This window comes from Alligator mississippiensis, chromosome 12, assembly GCF_030867095.1.
Source record: "Alligator mississippiensis isolate rAllMis1 chromosome 12, rAllMis1, whole genome shotgun sequence".
NCBI lineage: Eukaryota > Metazoa > Chordata > Crocodylia > Alligatoridae > Alligator > Alligator mississippiensis.
Genome location: NC_081835.1, coordinates 5,314,452 through 5,332,559, shown reverse-complemented (window position 1 = coordinate 5,332,559; position 18,108 = coordinate 5,314,452). Strand labels below are relative to the sequence as shown.

At 40.0% G+C, this 18,108-nt stretch overlaps 1 protein-coding gene across 2 annotated transcripts in view; it reads left to right on the top strand.

Annotated features, from left to right (window-relative positions):
- The window catches only part of SUCLG2 (succinate-CoA ligase GDP-forming subunit beta), a 162,286-nt gene that overhangs the window by 24,559 nt on the left and 119,619 nt on the right, over positions 1 to 18,108 (top strand). The window contains exons 1-2 of one of the 2 annotated variants that reach the window (XM_019499744.2): positions 980 to 998; positions 5,980 to 6,121. In XM_019499744.2, coding sequence (XP_019355289.1) covers positions 996 to 998; positions 5,980 to 6,121 — 145 coding nt within the window. In that variant the 5' untranslated portion in view covers positions 980 to 995. Of the gene's footprint in view, positions 1 to 979; positions 999 to 5,979; positions 6,122 to 18,108 lie in introns of those variants that run through there. The other variant, XM_006265758.3, reaches the window with a different exon arrangement.

Genomic DNA, 18,108 nt, shown 5'->3' with positions numbered 1-18,108 from the left:
AATCACTGATTTCTGGGATTATTGTTATCATAGTGTTAGGTCTCCTGATGTCTTTCCTGCTGCAGTTTTCAGAACACTTCTGTGTGCATTGAAAGGACCTCTTTATCAGCTTCTTTTGAGTAATGAGTAGAAGTATGTAGCAAAGGCTTTAATTTAATCTTTTATTTGTCATCCCACCTATCCCAAGGTCTGAGTCTATTTATTTTAGTCATGGTTTTTTTTCCTATTTATCTTCCAATCATGTATTTATTATAACAAAACTCCCACAGATAGGAGTTAATTCTGAAAATCTTCTGCTTACTACTTCTGGTAGCATATGGTCATCTTGGTATTTTTTTTCTTTGGTCTGTAACCCAAGAGAATTGGTTCTGCTGCTTCAATTTCAAAGTAGTTTTGAAAGAGAGAATATCTTTTGAGAGTCAGTTTCTTTTTCCTCCTCTCTTTTTTGCAATTACTATCATTTTGCCTAACTTTCTCAAGGAAATAGTCTGTTTTTTTTTTTCTCAAGAGCTTCCAGGTAGCTTTTTAGCGGTCGTTTCTTCTGCACAGCTTTTAATACAGAGTCAATTCCCACTGATTTCTAAAGTGTACGGTTAATTGATGAATGTTGTATATAGCAGTTGGCTGTATTCATTCATCTTCCCAGGAGTTCATTCATCACAAGGAGTTTGTCTATTGTGAAAAATCTTGATTGAAAGCCTGTCTTGGTTAGAGGAGGATGGTTGTTCAGTACTTGAACTTTATGGTCTGCACGTGGAAAGTTGATAAATGCATCTTGCCTCTCCCTTCTATAGCATCCTAGTCTTCCCCTAACTGCCCAGGGCTTAGTTGTGTTGTCGTCATGACCATTTTGTCAGTTCTTTGACACTAAACCGTTCCCGTCTTCCTGTCTCTGTTCCTCAGCTCATTCTTGTTCATAACACCAGGATGGATCGTCCTTCGTTTCTTTAAAGATCTTTTATCGAGGCTGGTGTTGATACTAGACCAGAAAACTCATGGTAAATAATCTTTCGTGATAGTAGTATTTGTCAAGGTGCTCAGCACAAAAGCCAAAGGTTTTCTTTGCAGTAGCTTAGTTCTTAATGAGTACCTGTGCATTAATTTGGCATTTCAAAACGTTTTCTTGGAAAGTCCTTTTATATCTCTATCTCTCTCTATATAGAGAGAGATATATAGAGATATAGACATGGGGGGGGTGTCTACAACCCCCCCCCCCACCTTAAAGATACTTATTTGGAACCATGTTTCATGCTTGCGATGCCATGAGACATGATGAATGAACAAAGTAAAACCAGGTTGGATAAAACAGATATTTAAAACATTTAAACTAACAATTTCTTTTTAAAAAACTATTTTTTAAATTTCATATTGAATTGAAAAACCTACTAAATCATATATAATAATAATAATAATAGATGATAATAATAATAATAGATAATAGAAGTAATAATTAAATAATTACTTGTGTGGAAGCTAGAATTTTGAAGGAATTAAAAACATTGAAAAGGGAGGATTTGCTGAGCACCAAAAACCAGATTTTAGTGAAGTGGAAACTATCTTTAACAGCAGTAGCCCTGTCTGTAGTACGAAGAAAATATTTTCTTTTCAGTTTTTTGTGTGTTTGTTTGTTTGTTTGTTTTTAATTTAGCTGTGTTCACTAACTAGCACATTCAAATTTGAGGAACTGATTAGAATTGGAGAAAGCTTGTTTTCCTCTCCAAAACTATGAATAAAAGTTATGGTCACATGACTGTTAGTTCTAACATCTTGATGGATATGGGGACAAGAAAAAAATGTACTTGGAACAAATAATGCCTCTTTTTAATAAATCAGTTGTAATACAGAGCAAGTTTCTATAAACTGGTTCCCCCCTGATGTTTTCAGTATACTTAATATACTTTTATTTAAATAAATAACAAGTACAAGGGGGGGAGGGAATCAAAATGCTTTATTTCAGTATTTCGATTTAATTTCTTTTATCATCCAAGCTTTAAAAACATGTAGTAAATAAGCAATGAAGAAATGTTGAACCAAACATTTATGTTTTAAAACAAAGGTAAGAAAATGAATATATGCTTACACTGACTATATCATAATTACATAGATCCTTCTATAATTGCTTACATACATACACGGTGCATCCTCCTGGGTAGCAACAACAAAAACATAAACATTTATACAATTTATTTTAAAGACTATAATTAGTCGCAAATTAGCCTATCTTCATGGTCACCGCTCCGAGTCCAGCTTTCCTTAGGCAACTAAGAAGTACAAATGCAAAGCAAATTTTAAAATCAGTTGTTTAAATCAGGTTTCCTTTCCTGGTGTTTTAAATCACAATTAAAATTGGCTATTTAAAACACTTTGATCTCAATCAATCCGCCCCGGCTGAAAGAGGCGAGCGCATTTTTCTGTACCCTGGAAGTCTAATTTGTAAATTCCCTATTGAGCGAGAGAGAGGGAATGAGCAATGTCTTTACAGATGTTGTATTCTAGCTCCAGGCCTTGACAGAAAGGTGTATTTCTTCGATACAACTTGTAACTGCAGTGGGATGGCTGACAGCCAACTAGTCTGATCAAGTTGCTTTCCCTCCCCCCCCATTCTGAGGTGGTTATTGTATAATCAGAGCACTTCTTACTGTTCTGATTTTTTCCTTACTGCTGAAATAATGTTTATCATCTGTAACCTGCTAAATCCGTTTGAAGCCATGTGTTGTTATTCTTTCTTGGTGTAATGAAATAACACAATAGCCAGGATTTTCAAAGACTGATGGGCACCTGACAAAGCAAGCTGGAATTTAATTGGAGACATGAAGGAAAGGCACACACATACCACACCTTTGCATTTGCACAGACCTGCATTTTGCATACTGGGTTAAGGCGGACCCTAGAGAGAGAAGCCCAGCAGACTCTCCCTATGCCTGAAGAAGGGCACCTGCGCCTGAAAGCTTGCAGACCTTTTTTTCCAACTATCCAGCTGGTCTAATAAAAGAGATCACATTTGCCCAAATAGCCTGGTCTGTACACTTAAAATTTAGCAGAAGCGTGACTTCAGTGCACATAAAGCTATTGCGTATATTGGTGACATGGGAACAGTCATCCAATTCCCTTTCAGGGGTTTTCAAAAAAAATGTTTCCCTCCCCAGTGATTGTGCTACAGGGATTTGGGAGCCTTCAGCCAAAGGCTGAAATGCTTTCATAAAAGCTTTGGGGCATTTATATATTTTTTTTTATATTTATATTTTTTTGCAATTTCTCAGTTGATCTATAGCTTCCATGTCTATAGCTTCCAAAAGGTATCATTTTGGAACCAAGAGTTCTAGATTTTGCGTTTCTTTTGGGGGTATTTTGTACCTTTTTCTGCTGTACAGGCTTGCTCTCTCTAGGAGAGGCCCTGAGACTATCCCCTGTACTTGGTCTAAGCATTTCTGATTTTCTCCCCCTGCAGTGTTTTTGGCTCCTAGTCCAGAAGAGTTTGTGCAGGGATGTCTGGTAGCAGACTGTGCAATTTAAATTTTGTTAACCAGAAGAAGGAGGAGAAATTGAGTCATATTTGGGAAGGTTTACGTTGAGTAAGTGGCATTCAGGAGTGAAAGCAATCGGAGGAGTTTGCTAAACCGGTGTTAGGCTGCCTTCAGCGTAAGCCTGTCCTGAATGCTAACGCAATGGTGATTGGCCTCAATCACTGTTGTTCCTGACTTTTAGCCAAAAGACTACCTTTTGTTGCTTACGAAAGCAGCTCTTTCTCTTTAAGTTGGAAAACAATAATGCTGTCTGTGTGTGACATGCATAGTATATCTCGGGAAGTTTTCAAAGTGGTTACACTTTCAATTTACAGAGACAAAAGCAAGAAAATTTGGCACTACAAGCATTTATCCCGTGGTTCCTAGATGAGACATTGGTATTGTTTACAGGATTGGGAAATAGCATCCAAAGCATCACGCAGCTTCAATGGTCATGCTGTCTACTGATGTTGTTTTACTGATGCAGACTGCAAGGCTAAATTGCTGTCATTTTTTTCCCCCCTGCTAGAAGTTACGGCACACGAGGGACCGCATGTTCATACAGACAGAAATCTCCAGTCTCTTCCTTGGAGATGCCAGAAATCCCATGGTTAAACACAGTCTAAACAAAAGCAAAAAACAAAAGGTCAAACGCGTAGTGAAGAAGTCCCCAGATCATGGGGAGGAGGGGGGAGAGGAGGAGATTTTTATAGTTGGCACTAGTTTGCACACACGTGGACTTTCTCGGTTATGAAAGCAGAGACTGAACTTTCCTGGTAATACTGCCTCAAAGCCAGGGTTGAGATGCATTAAGAAAAGAGCACATATTTGCATTGTGGCTGTACGTGCTGTATACGTTGTGTGGTTTAATAGGACCTTGATCTCAAGAGCCATCCTGGCACTTTTTACCACCACTAAATTCACTTAATGTTGAAAAAAAAGGAAGAAAAAAACCGAATTCAGCTATATTTGGATGGTATCAAGTGGAGCCAGACAGGTGGCCACCTGATTTGACAGGAAAATATTGCACCAACTTTTCTCATTTTGTTCATCAGCTGCTTGCAGTAGGTGAGAAAGTTAGAAAGGGGTGTTCAGCAGGAGCCAGTCAAGGTCTTTCATTTTAGTCACTGAAAGTCAAAAGCTAGCACTGGGGCAGTTAAAAAAGAGGGTGAGGGAGTGGGACTTGTACAAAAGCAGTATAGAAAGTAGGCTCTAGGCCTCCTCTTATCCCTAAAGTGGCCTTTGCAACATGCACTGTTCTGCTTACGGCCTTCCGACAATCAAAGCTTAGGGCTGCTTTTTCTCGTCTTTTATAGTTTGTTTCAAAGGTGTTAGAGATTGTGTGTGTGTGTATATATACTACACATGCATATTGACTGCATTTAGTTGTATAAAAGCCACATTTCCCCCCACTAAAATTTTGCTACCAAAAACTGGAGTGCAGCGATTAGTAACACCCTAGAGCAGGGGCGGCTGACCTGCGGCACAGGTGGCCTCTGCCTGGGGCGCACAGTAGACCAGGGAGAGGACAAGCGGCACAGCAGCCCAAAGCAGACTGTACAGAGGAGGGGGATCAGTGATGCTCAGGGAGAGTGCGGAGCTAATTTGCGACGTGCCTGCCAAAAACCCTGGCCCCCACTGCCCTAGAGCAAGGCTGAGGCAGGATCAGGACTAGACAGAAATGTTTGAGCATCTCTGTACTTCCCCACCCGGCATCTTCTTACAGACAAGACGAAAAGGAGAGTGGAACTAATGCACCCCATCTTTTTAGACACATCTCTTTTGATTTGGTTTCTTTACAATTTGGGTGTTAAAGGAGTAAGTTCTTTTCCAATTTTTCAAGGAAACATTTACGAGCGTGGCTGTTACATGAGTGTGGCTATTATGTGGGGATTTGATAGATCCTTTAACAAAACATAAATAAAAATGTAACCAATATAGCCAAGCCTTTGAGCATAAATTGGTATTTTGTATGCCTTTGGAAAGTTTAACCCTAATTTTATTTCAGTTATTGGCTGTACATCCGCATAGAAAACTACATGTAGTTTAGTATCTCTGCAGGAGAATTATATAAAATTCAGTGTACATCAGGGGTTTTGAATTTAAATGATGCATTTTTATTCAATGTAACAGCCTGTCAGTGGTATTTTACCTAGCACAGCAATACCTAAAAACATAACTATATTTTAGAAGTCAGTTCAGTGAATTTGCACATCTGTGTTGATTGAAATGAAATACGTAATTTCAAGCCAGCTTCACCCTGTGAGCTTCAGTCTCTTCTCTAGGTTTCAGAAGGTGTTTGTCTCTTAAATGTTCAGAAAGGGCATTTTTATAAAATGACGCATATCTTACCTTTTCATCTAAACAGTTTTGTTTATTGCTAGCCGAGGTGACTGTGAGGCTTAATGGCTCAGTTGACTGTTTCATGAACTGTTCATAATGAGTGTTATGTTATTTTCCCCTTTCATTTGTGTAGGCTGTTCAATTAACCCCTCGACGATGGCTGAACCTGCAGGAATACCAGAGTAAAAAACTGATGGCAGACCACGGGGTTACAGTTCAGAGATTCTTTGTGGCTGATACTGCAAATGATGCCCTGGAGGCTGCGAAGAGACTAAGTAAGTTGACCAATAATGGGAGAAATCTACTTCACCAGATACCCGTCTGGAAAAGAAATGTCCTCCTCTTTAGTTGGTATACAGTCTTACAGTTGATGTTGATTGTAGTGATGTGAAATATGATCAAGGCCTATAAAAGTAATATTTCATGCCATGTGTGAAGAAAGCTTTATAACAGCAATATTTTCCAGTGCTTTGTTTTTATTAAATAACATGACGTCTTTAATTAACATGGTTTGTATCGGTTTTAAGAATGAAGAATCAAGCATATAACATCATGACTGGCTGTTCTGGAAATCATTGTGGTGCCATACACAGGATAAAGACTTGTGGGAATAAAGGAAAGAAACAGCTGAACTTGCTAAAAAAGAGACTTTGCAAGCAAAAGTGTTGTAATAAAGGACAGGGGGAAAAAACAACTAACATGGAAACAAATACAATTGTTTTTAAATAGAAATGTACTCATTTACAAAGTGGGTTTGTCCATCAAGGGAAAAGGAGAGACAGAATTAAAATGAATTGTCAGCACCACAGCAGGAGCCTGTGACCAAGGCCAGTAAAGAAATCCTGATGCCTTGAATCCCAGTGCTGCGATTTCACTATGTTCCCTATTAAAATTGTGATGCGCTGGCAGGTAGAATTTGGCCTAGAGTATCCAAGTGAAAAGCATCCCTCTGTCAAATGGACTTGAGATCAAACCTACACAGGAGCCGTTCTGGCCAAAAGAGCTAAGTTAAAAAATCGCTTCACTTCCCAGCATCACCAAATCATCTTGCTGGGTACTGGTTTGGTATTCAATAGCATCTCACTTTGTTTTTCTGTCATGCGGTTCCTAATGAGAATTGATAGACTGTCCATCAGTAATACACACGGGGTGGAGCCGGTCTTCTGGCAACTGCCTCTTTATCCATAAGAGCTCTTTGTGCTTCTCACATTTTTTTCACATAATGACAAGATATATAAATACATCCCTTAGTTGCGTGTTCTTAGATTTTATGCGTGTGTTTTATACAGAAACCTGAACAGGAAGGCTATTGCTGTACTAGCTGATTAAGCCCTTTTCCCATCGTGAGGATTGTATGCTTGTCAATAAACCTGTTTATAGTAACTAGAATGCCAAGTGATAGATTTTGAAAATCTATTTCAGTCGTGCATATTTACATGTTTCTCTTCTGGGCACGTTTCTCTCTTTTGCATTTTTGAATGCAAAAAGAATAAATCTTTTTGCATTGAAAAATGCTGGGATGTAACACAATGCACAGTGGGTGCATCTACACACCGTCCTACAGCACCGTAGCAGTCATGTGCATCTACATGTGACCGGCAGCTGCTTTGCCCTAGCGGCACGCTCCCTCATTATAGCGCGCTGCTATGGCAGTGGCGGCTAAATTTAACTGCGTACGGTGCAGTACGGGCACTTACTACTTCCAAAAGGAAGTACTAAAGCAGGGCGCAGTAACAGTGTTGCCAAGGTTGACATGTAGATGCACCCAATGATTCTTAAAAAAGAAAATAGTCTGAATAAGCCATTTTCTGAATGGCTTTTTTATACCAGGAAGCTGGGAAAGTTCCTGTTAATGCCCCAAACTTAAAGCCCTTAAGCTGTGTCTGGGTGCTCTCATTCAGGAGAAAAGTGGCCTTAGATCCCTGCAGCTTTTTCCTCCAGAAGGTTCAACTACAGTGATTTGGAGCCATTGAATGAAGACCATCTTCAAGGGGGTTTAATATAATTATAAATCAAGTCATGGGTGTGGCACCTGTGGTTAAATCAGATTAATTTTCCTGAGTGTCCCTGTGCACACAGAGACTAATACAGGTACATGATTGTTGCAAGAAGCTTTAGATCTGGCTTGTCTTAAAATACAGCAATTTTCTTATCAAATGATTTTTTTTTTTTTTTTTTTTTTTGCAGTGTTTAGCTTTCTGATTACATGCTTCAGATTCTTTTATGCTGTCTGCAATCTGCCTGAAAAGTGCACTTTAATAACATTAGAAAAGCATGGAACATGTGAATGTAAATTGTAGGGCATGTCGAAGGAACAGAGTACAACTGTATGTATGGGAGTTTTCTCTGCATTTCAATACTGTTGTCCCTATTTTTAGCGTGTGTCAGTTCCGCTACAAAAGAAAATGCCTCCTGGAATAACGAAAGAAAAGAAAATGCAGCCATGTCCTGTTTCAGTGGGGGACAACCTTTTTTGGCTGGCATGCCACTAATGAGCCCTGTGCCTTCCCCAAAGGCACTACCACTCTGATCCCCTCCCCCTGTCTGATCTTGCTCTGCTTTCTGCTTCCTGTCTTGTGCACTATGCCTGTGCTTTTCCACTTTCTGCCCTATCTGCCACTATGTTGCCTGTCCTGTCCTCGGTCCTCAGCATACCACACACCGTGCCACTTCTGGCACGCATGCCACAGGTTGGTCATCTCTGTTCTTTCTCACGGCAGTAACTGAAATGGTCAGTCTGAACAATGGACTATAGTAACTTTTATTAGGATTTGTTCATTGACATTTTACCAACCATCCTGTTGGAGTGGACCTCTGGACAGTAAAAAATAAATTACATTTTTTTTTTTTTAGAAAATATGTCAGCTAGATTCAGAGGTCAGGTTCTGCCTTCAACTTATAGTATTTCCACACAGCCTTACTGGGCTCTGGTCATCTGAATTAGGTTCAAGCTTGTAATGCAAACTGAAGTTTCCTTTCCTTTGTTTCTTCTCTTGGAATGATCTTTTACTGTAATTCCAGCGCTGATCCTAGACTCCGGTTCAGAGCCTCTTGCTATCACCATTTGATTTTTCTCTCTAAAAATTAGTTAGGTGGGAGTTTGGTGGGGGGAAGAGGGCTCTTTCAGACATGTTTTTAGACCTTTCTCTCTCCGTTTTTCCTGCCTGAAGGCTGGGTTACCTTCCCAGGTTATTTCACGAAACATGATTGATACTTCATAGGTGGGTAGACAGGGCCAATAAGTTTTTTGATATCTTAGTAACAGAGTCATTTTCACTGAGGTTACCCATACTCTTTAAATAAAGAGTAGTGCAAGTGCATACATACATTCTATTTGAAACTCCTTCGACTCTTCTTCTGGGCAGCTAGATAGAGATATTTAATCCCCAAAGGAAATTTTGAATTCTGTTTGCTCTGGTGTAGTACTTATTTCTCTTCTAAACGGCAAATCTAGGCTGCTGGATTTGTAATCCTTAAGCCAACTTTACTTTATGTCCGTCCTCTAAGAGCTGCTATTTTGATGGGGTCCTCAAGTTATAGAGGCAAAAATCAGCGCTCTGCCTGAACCATATGACATTTTATCAGATAAGACAAAAATTAGGCATTCTCAGTGTGTCAGCTCTTAACCTCACTCTTGAAGGCAGTTTAGTTTTATGTAGGGTTGGTAGTATAGTGGAACTACTATCATATTGCTACCTCCTTGCTTCAAAATTGAAATGTGGTACTACATGAGTGAACATCAGGAAAGGGAAAATAGAGCTAGTCTGTATAACAGAGGCAAAAATAATAGGTTGTGTCCTAATCACTTGCCTGTCCTAAAAAAAGATGAAACTTAAGTTGAATAATGGTCTTATTGCTTGCATAGTTGCAGTTTATAAATGATGGTGCTATTGATTGTGGCATGTAAATCACAGGAATATTGATCTGCTGAGAAAACTATATTGAAAATATTTTTAACTTGTTAAGAAAAATGAAATATAAAAGTGGAAACTAATTATCTCTCATAATCAAACTGCTGCATGTGAACTACATGCAGTGTTCTTATTGAACTTGGCTGGCTTGTCAACACTTTCAGCTACAAAAATGTTTCGATCAGTCACAGTGATAACTGACTCTTTTCGTTTTATATAATTGCATCAAAAGCAATGGTGAATTGCTGTGCCAATAAGGAATTGTGCTTTACAGTATGAAAACTGTTTCACGTTGAAATGAATGACATACTCCATTGATTTGTTAAATAATTAACAACATCCTCATAATCATTTTACATGTTTTGCTGTCATTGTGTCATAATCCTTGGTTTGCTAACCCAGAAGTAAGAGCGTAGTGCTGCTGCTGCTGTCTAGATCATTACATTAGAGTTGCAGGCCATCTTTGTCTGTCCTGTATCCAGTCAGCTCACCAATGCTGCTGTCATTTGGACATCACTTTCTCATGCAAGGAGCAACTTGGAATACTTACAGCATTTCCTGAATATTACTAGGCTAGATAAGCTAGAGAGAAAACATTTTTCTACAAAATAAAAAGAGACGGCCTGCAAGTTAAAAAAAAATGCCTCCAGATTGTTTGGAGGCCACTTTACAAGGTCCTTGGAGATATACTGGGTGGTATTTCATGAAGAGTTTCTGAACAGATAAGCCTCCAACCACAGCCTAGTTCAGTTCAGACTTCTGGAAAGAGAATAAAGGCATTTTAACTATTAAGTGAAGTTGTATGATTTCTGCAAAAGAGTCTGAACAGGAGTGCTGCATCCTAAAATGCCACCTGGTAACAACCTTCAATTGAATGTGTCAGGCATTTTAATAACACTTTGATTATTTTCAGTCTTTCAAAGAAAATGCACATTAGACATTTATCTACATAATTCCAGGTTAAAAAGATAAGATAGTTATCATATCATGAAATACCCTTTCACACTTTTTTTTTCCTTACTATATGGAGAAGTCAATTCAGTTCATCTGCATAAAGACAGGAAAAGCGTTTTTTTTTAGTACAGTTTCAGAGGATGATACCTTCAATGTGGTAAGTAAGAGGCGAAGACTCTGGGAGACTTTGCAGAGAGTTGTGCTTTATTCACAGGTAAATTATAGGAGTCATCTAAATGCTATTTCTTGAGAAGACTGCTTTTGCTCTTAGATCATACGGCTTTGGGTATGGTCAACAAAGATGCTAGTATTGGATTTACCTTCACTGGATAGGGGGAGCTGCGAAAAGGGCATTCTTGGTTGCGATCTCAGATCTGCAGGCCTACGTGAAAAGATATCTTTTATCCAACAATCGGCTGTCATCGATTTCTTTGTTAATTGCTTACTTTCCTTTGAAGTGGATCTTTTTACCATCTAAGATGCACATTAAATAGAATTTCCTCAGATTTTGAAAACCTGTTAATAGTACAAAAGGTCACTTCGAAAGTGTTTTGGGTTTTTTTTGAGTTAAAAGGCTGATAGTTTTTCTACCAAGATAAGCATGGCAGATGTCAAGAAAATGAGAATGACGTCATTAGTATTGACTTCAAAGGGAGGTGCGCATGGTAAGAAATTCAGAATTGGGCCCAGAGGATTTTGTTGCTTTTTCCATACTAAGCAATTCTCAGGTGGAACTGCTGAAATGCACTATTTGCAGAACAGCAGACAATTTAGCATTCATCTTATGCTTCAAGTCAAGATTTCTAAGTTTCCGAGAAATAAAGAGACTGTCGTGGTGTGCGTTAAGACTACTGCAGAATTGCTTGATCTGCCTTCTGAAGAAATTCAGTGGGTAAATAAGCTACCTCAATTACTGTAGTTTGTTCAACAGAGCACGTGCTGAAAGATTTGGAACTCTGTTGTGTGGCTGCAATTTAAATATGATTCAAGGATTAGAATACAGGTTTTGTGTGTTCGTGCTTCTGTGTCTGTTGGAGGCAAGTCTCAGCTCAGAAAAGGGAGTAGGAGATGGATGAAATATGGTCACAGACTAGAAATAGCAGCCTTAAGAACATCAATAGGCAAAAATCAAAGCCCTAAAGCAATCTTCAGGTATTGGATTTACAGTGAACACAGATGAGATCCATTGTGAGGAACGGTACCTAATGGCAGATTGTATTGTTAATTAGGTGTTAGCTGTCATTGCTTCACAAGCACCAGCTCTCCACTTCCACAAACAATATGTCCTTTTTTTCATAGATGTTAGGGATGTTAGGGTCGGAAGGGACCTCAATAGATCATCGAGTCTGACCTCCTCTTGAAGACCCCCAGGGTAGGGGAGAGCACCACCTCCTTTGGGAGCCCGTTCCAGAAAGTTTGCTTTCTACCTGTTCAATGTACACAGGAATTGTCCCAAGAGGGGATCATCTTTTATTTTCTCTTTCTGAGTTTTGGGAACTTATCAAAGTCATGTAGTGCCTATGGTCATGATGAAGTTAATACGATTGCAGATTCAGAGCTGTGTTCTGTCTGTTCGTCGCATACATGTTACCCAGCAGGGAACTTTTTTTTTAAAACCAGTGTTGAATTTAATGTGTTTAATGTTTAGAGCTTGTTGGGAGGAGTTTGCCTTCTGCAGGGCTGTTCAGGGCCATGTACTGCATGTGTGAGCCATGGGCTTGCCTATCTCTCTCCCCGCTTGCTAATCTCTCCCTCGGGTGGGGGGCAGGAAGCGGAGGCTGGAGGTGGAAAGGGGAGTTCAGAGACACCAGCTGCAACAGCAGCATGGTCAGTGGAGAGTGGTAGCCTGGCACAAGCCCACGGATAGTGTGTTAAGCTTTGCAGACTGCCAGTTGGACAGCCCTGGCTTAGTGGAATAAAGGTTATTGTGTTAAGCAGTGTAAAGATTAGACTGTGCCTCTGTAACTTTCATGTATAAAACATCACATTCAAATAAAATTAAAAAAAAAACTTTCTGTTGACTTTGTGTGAACATCTCAGAGTTGCATATGCATCACAAATAGAAACAGTTGAACCTAGTTTCTCTGAGATGTTCATACAGAAGGAGGTTTATGATAGGGTGCATGAGAAAATCAGTTCATCTCTTTATTTGTGATGCGTATGGAATGAAATCCGCCGGAGCTGCCAATCTGAAAAATATATATGCTGACGGGATTCAGGATGCCATGTGAGAGCTGGCCGACCTGAAGCTGTTACCTTTATTGGCATTTAAGAAGGATAGATTGCTAAGGCACGGATCTGCGAAGCTTGCAAACTGGGTTCTGTTCATTGCTCAACTGTGGACTTTCCTATCAGAATGATGATGGCAACATTAACTTCTCCTATGGCATGAAATTCACCCTTGCACAAAGGGTGCCACCTAAATCCTTCAGACAGGACTTAAGAGGGACTTAGATGCATAGATCTTGTCTGGCATGAGCTGTGTCTTTGTGCACACACAAGTCTCTCCGTCTGGATCTCACTTTATTTTGAGAAAGCACCTCCTGCTTAAAAAACTACGAGAAAATGTTTACCTACCGTTTAATTACACTTGTTTTTTGTCCGTATGTTTATGCTTCAGTGCAGCAGAAAATACTCCCTCACATACGCGTGCTTCTACAGGGTCTCGGGCACTGGTGGTTTCTATCAGCCAAGTGCATTCATTGCACGTGCCGTCCGCTCCTCGTAGTCTGTCATCCCACTCTTTTGCCCCTTTCCTTTGTGCCAGGATGTGCCTCCCTCTTCACATCCCCACCATATGCCCAGGGTGCTCCCTTGATTCCCTCAGGCCTGAGTCTTTCATTCTCCTTCTCCTCCCTGTTGTGCCGTGGCCTGTCTTTGCATCACCCTTTCTTGCTACCATTGCTTTTCTGCTTGGAAGAGAAGTCACTCCAAGCATCAGCAGTTCAAACTGTATTGAAAGGATAAACAGATTTCCAAGCGGGGATGGTATCCTGGAAACAGTTAAACATTTCTGTAACCTGGTTCTTTGATCAGTAGACCACTGTAGGCTTGGTTGAAGCAGCTAAACCTGCTTCCCAGATCCAGAATGTCTGTATGTCCCTTTTCCCTCACCCCACGTTCCCCAGGGCTACTCATTGATGTTTCGTGTATTCGATGAAATCTTGGAATTGATCGGATGCGGTGTTCAAAAGCCCTCAACGAGAAATACGATTGAGTGAAGTGCAAGGCACCGCATTACTCAGCACAAAATTGACAGGAAAATACTATCTCTGCTTATCCCATCTCTTTTGCCTGATGTGAGTTTGAAGTTTGCAAATCTCTCAGTTCTAAAGCAAAGCCACGCTTTCTGTACCCATTGCATGCTTATTGTATCCATCCCATCCATCTCAGGGAGCAGATCAGAAGATCTAAGTTTAACTTCCCATTCAAAGAGACTATTCAGTTCTCTTTTTTTGGAGGAGACAGTGGAACCACATCCTATGTGAAATAACTTTTTAATCATGTGATTGCTAGATTGCCCCTAAACTCACAGGCTCCTGCATTATTTTCTCTTTATGCCTAACAGCCAAAATGTTTTGTAAGTGCTATTTTAGATCCCCGATGACCAAAAGACAACATCCATCTCTCTATACAAGTTGGCAGCATCACTGGAAGTCAGTGGGAGCTGCCTGTACAAAAGAGGTTAGACATTGGCTGTACGTTTGGTATTGGGTAATCTTGTGTGGATTCTCTAGAAACCTTGGTGCTAAAGTATTGTGTCCTTATTTAGACCCTGTTTAATTAGTATAAGGGCAATAGACACTATTTTAGTTTGGCATTTCTGAGGTGGTGTTTCTTTTCAGCTCTCTACAATAATAGGATCACTTGGTTTCAGAATAATTTTATGTGAAATCTGTGCTGGAGATTCCTTGCAGATAATCCTGAAATTGAGACCACCCTTACGTCTTGCAAGTTCCCTTTCTAAACAGCTTGCTCTCCACTCTTTTATCCGCTGCTCAGTTGGCTGCGTACCTTGGTTTATTCTGCATGCCGTCTGACTTCCTTGCACAACTTCATTCCTTTCTCTTTTGATCTGAACTACTCTGTCAGGTGTGCCAATACCTTGCTAAGGAAGGAGAGAACAAGAACTGAAACATGGTAGGAGGAGGCTGTTCTTTTCTCTCTTGTATTTTTGTTCTTGAGAGAAATAAATTACCTTCCACTCCATGACTCAATAGACTTTAGACACGTTAAGCACAACCTTTCCCCCCAGTATAGTGAATGGCCCTGAAAGAAAAGTAAATGGTGTACTGTACAGAAAGAACAACTAATTATTGTTTTAATAGCTTCTAGGACTGTGTTGCTCTGAAGATACTAAAAATATATATACATTAAAAATTCCCCAAAATATATATTTTTATGGCTGTCTCCCAAAAAGCTCCAGTAGCTGTGGAAGGAAAAACAAGCCTCAATGGAGTCCTTAATACTTGATAAAAAATATGGATTTCTGAAACTTTACTGGAAGAGAGACTGGTGACTTTTCTGTCCCCTAAATCTACTGGTGCAGCCTATTTCAATTTACCCAGAAGATTTAAGAAGGGGATAAATTTCCCTATTTACACTCAAAATACTGTGACATTCCCAAGGAAGCTGGATAGCTAGAATTTTCCACTTGGTTAATAGCACCTTTCTGTAACTAATAATATAGACGTATTGTTTTGTTGTTGCCATTTAACTCATGTAAAAAGGGACTCAAATTCACAGAGGGTGGGACAGTTTTAATTTTTTTGGTTTAATGTTTTACATTCTTGAAGTTAAGTGTGAAGTAGATATGCCCGAGATAAGTTAGGACTATTTTTTTGAAACGTGATTAGCTTTGGTTGCATTCTGGGTCCTGGTATTGTTGCAATTACTATCAGACTACTTGATTTTTCCACTTAAAAAGGCACACATTGCGCAGCTGTTCTGGGGCCCAGGTGCACTGAATCCTATATAACATCAAATGACATCTGATACTATTTTTTAGCCCAGGTTTTTCCACCGGTCTGGATTTTGTGTGCTTTCAGGGGTGAAACCAGAGGGAGATGAGGGGGAGTCAGCAACCTAATAATGTCCCCTTCTCACTGTGTCACCCAAAGCCCTTCCTTTTCAGTACATTCACTGGATATCCCTGCAGCATCTTCAAGTGATTCAGCCTGTGTTTCAAGGGCCTATACAATTTGCCTCTGCCTATCGCTCTCTTCATTTCCTTTTGCTCCCTTTCTTATTCCCTTTGCTTAGCCCTAGCTTTTGTGCACTGCACCCCTTATTTTTTATTTTCGTCTCTTTTTGCTTTCTTCCCCAGCATCCCCTATGCTTGGGAAAGCCACCTTTCTTTTTTGTGTTAAGCAACCTACTGCATTTTATCTTTCCGACAGATCACTGCAAGAATTGAGTACCACTTCCTGCGCAGGCTGCCACAAAGCAGCCTGTTTTGTGACTGCGCTGCTTTGTCTGGGTTTGAGCTAGATCACAAGCTGTTCAAGGCAGAGATGTGCAGTACCCTACCTACCCTACCTGCTGTTAGCACCTGAAAAATGCATAAATATTACTAATGCTAACTCTCCTCTCTCTCTCTGTGCCTCACCTTAAAATAGTTTTCTTCTGGGCAGCTCTGTCCCCATAAAAAGTACTGTATTATGATGTTGCCAATGCTACCTTCAGCAGAGAAAACATTAGTTTCCCTCTCTCTTAAAGACTGCCCTAAATGATGAAAACAATGGCCTGCAATAAGAGTAATGAATGTAACAGCCTGTATAGTAGTGTTATTTACTCTAATGTAATTTTTTGAGGTCAGCTTAATAATCAATATGTCTGTGATCCAATTTATTTACCTCATCTACTGGGGAAAAAAATCGATCATTGAGAATCAGAGGCGTTAGGAAAGGTGCTAAAAGGTTGTTTTCATTGCAGTCTGCTTTAGTGAGGGTTTCTAAGAGAAAAGCCATGGGGAAGGTACTGTGAAATAGCTCGCGTTTGGGCGTGCGGGGCAGTAGTTGACTGTCCATGTGTACGCGCTTATTCTGCACGGAGAGCGGTGCCTCTGTGTGCCATGCTCCGCACTGAAATTGCCCAGTTGCGTCTGGCGTGTCCGCACACGGGGAGTTGGTGCAGAACAGGTTTGCCGTTGCAGGCTGTGTCCCTGTGTAGCCAAACCCTAAAAGGCTAGGGTAACTCCGCTTCCCTTTGTGGAACTGGATTTGCAAACTGTGTCGCTTCTGTTCATCTTGGAATTCTGCATTTCCTGATTTAGTTTCCTTCCCCTGCATGCACTTCCATCATTTCTCCATGTTGTTCGGTTGAGTATTATCTCACTTGGGCAGCAATTGCACAGCGGTGGGTGGGACTTTGGTCAAAACCTGAATTAAGGCAGTGCGGTATCCTTAGCAAAGCCCACCTGTGAATCTCCCGTGGAGTTTAGGCAGCACTGTTTCTAGACACCTAGGGGCCGCAGGTGAACTTTTAGTATCGAGGGCCCCCCTTTGCCACAGATAATGATATTAATAATCCAAAAAATTACCATTTTTGGGCCTCCTTTCTGTTTGGCCCCAGGTTCACTCATGCCTGTGTCCAGCCCTGAGTTTAGATGCGAAATCTTTTATTAGACCAACTAAATAGCTGGAAAAATTGTTCTTTGCACAATTTTCAGGCACAAACGCCCTTCCCTATATATTGCCTCTGCTCCTTCTCTTCAAGGTGGCGAGATTTTTCCAAAATCTTAGCATACCTAAATGCTTGCATATCTGTATGCAGAATGCATGTGTCCACAGGCAGTTGATATACTTTCAAGGGCAGATGACTGGTTAAAAGCTAATGTGTACATTAAAAAAATGTGGACATTATGTCTTGAAAATCTGACCTTTAATCTACTCCACCATAATTCTGATTTTTTCCCTTCCTACTATAGCATTAACAAAAGATAGTCTCTTAAGTTTTGCTGTCTGGCTTCTGGCATTTTCAAACCCAAACCTTTCCACTTTAAGGTTAAGCATATTTCCTTGTTAGGATTTGAAATGTAAAAGATTCTTAATATCAAGTTGTGTCACTTGAAGACTGATAGAAATAGAGTTAATTTTAAATGCTTGGTAGGAAAAAAACCCCAACCATCTGTTCTTTTTGTTAGGAAATTACATGCGAGGCACCAGTCAGTAAGTGTAAGCTCAAATATGCTTTTGGTATTTGGATATTTTATAACGATTCTTAGTCACCAAATGTCTTCATATTCAATGGATTTATAGTAATATGAATAATGGCTAACAAATCAAAATCTCATTTCAGATGTTTGACACTAATGTTGTGCTGACTTATTGTTCTCTGTGTTGGATTTCTGATCAAATTACCCCAATAGCTGCTTGCAAGTAACTCACAAAGGGCAA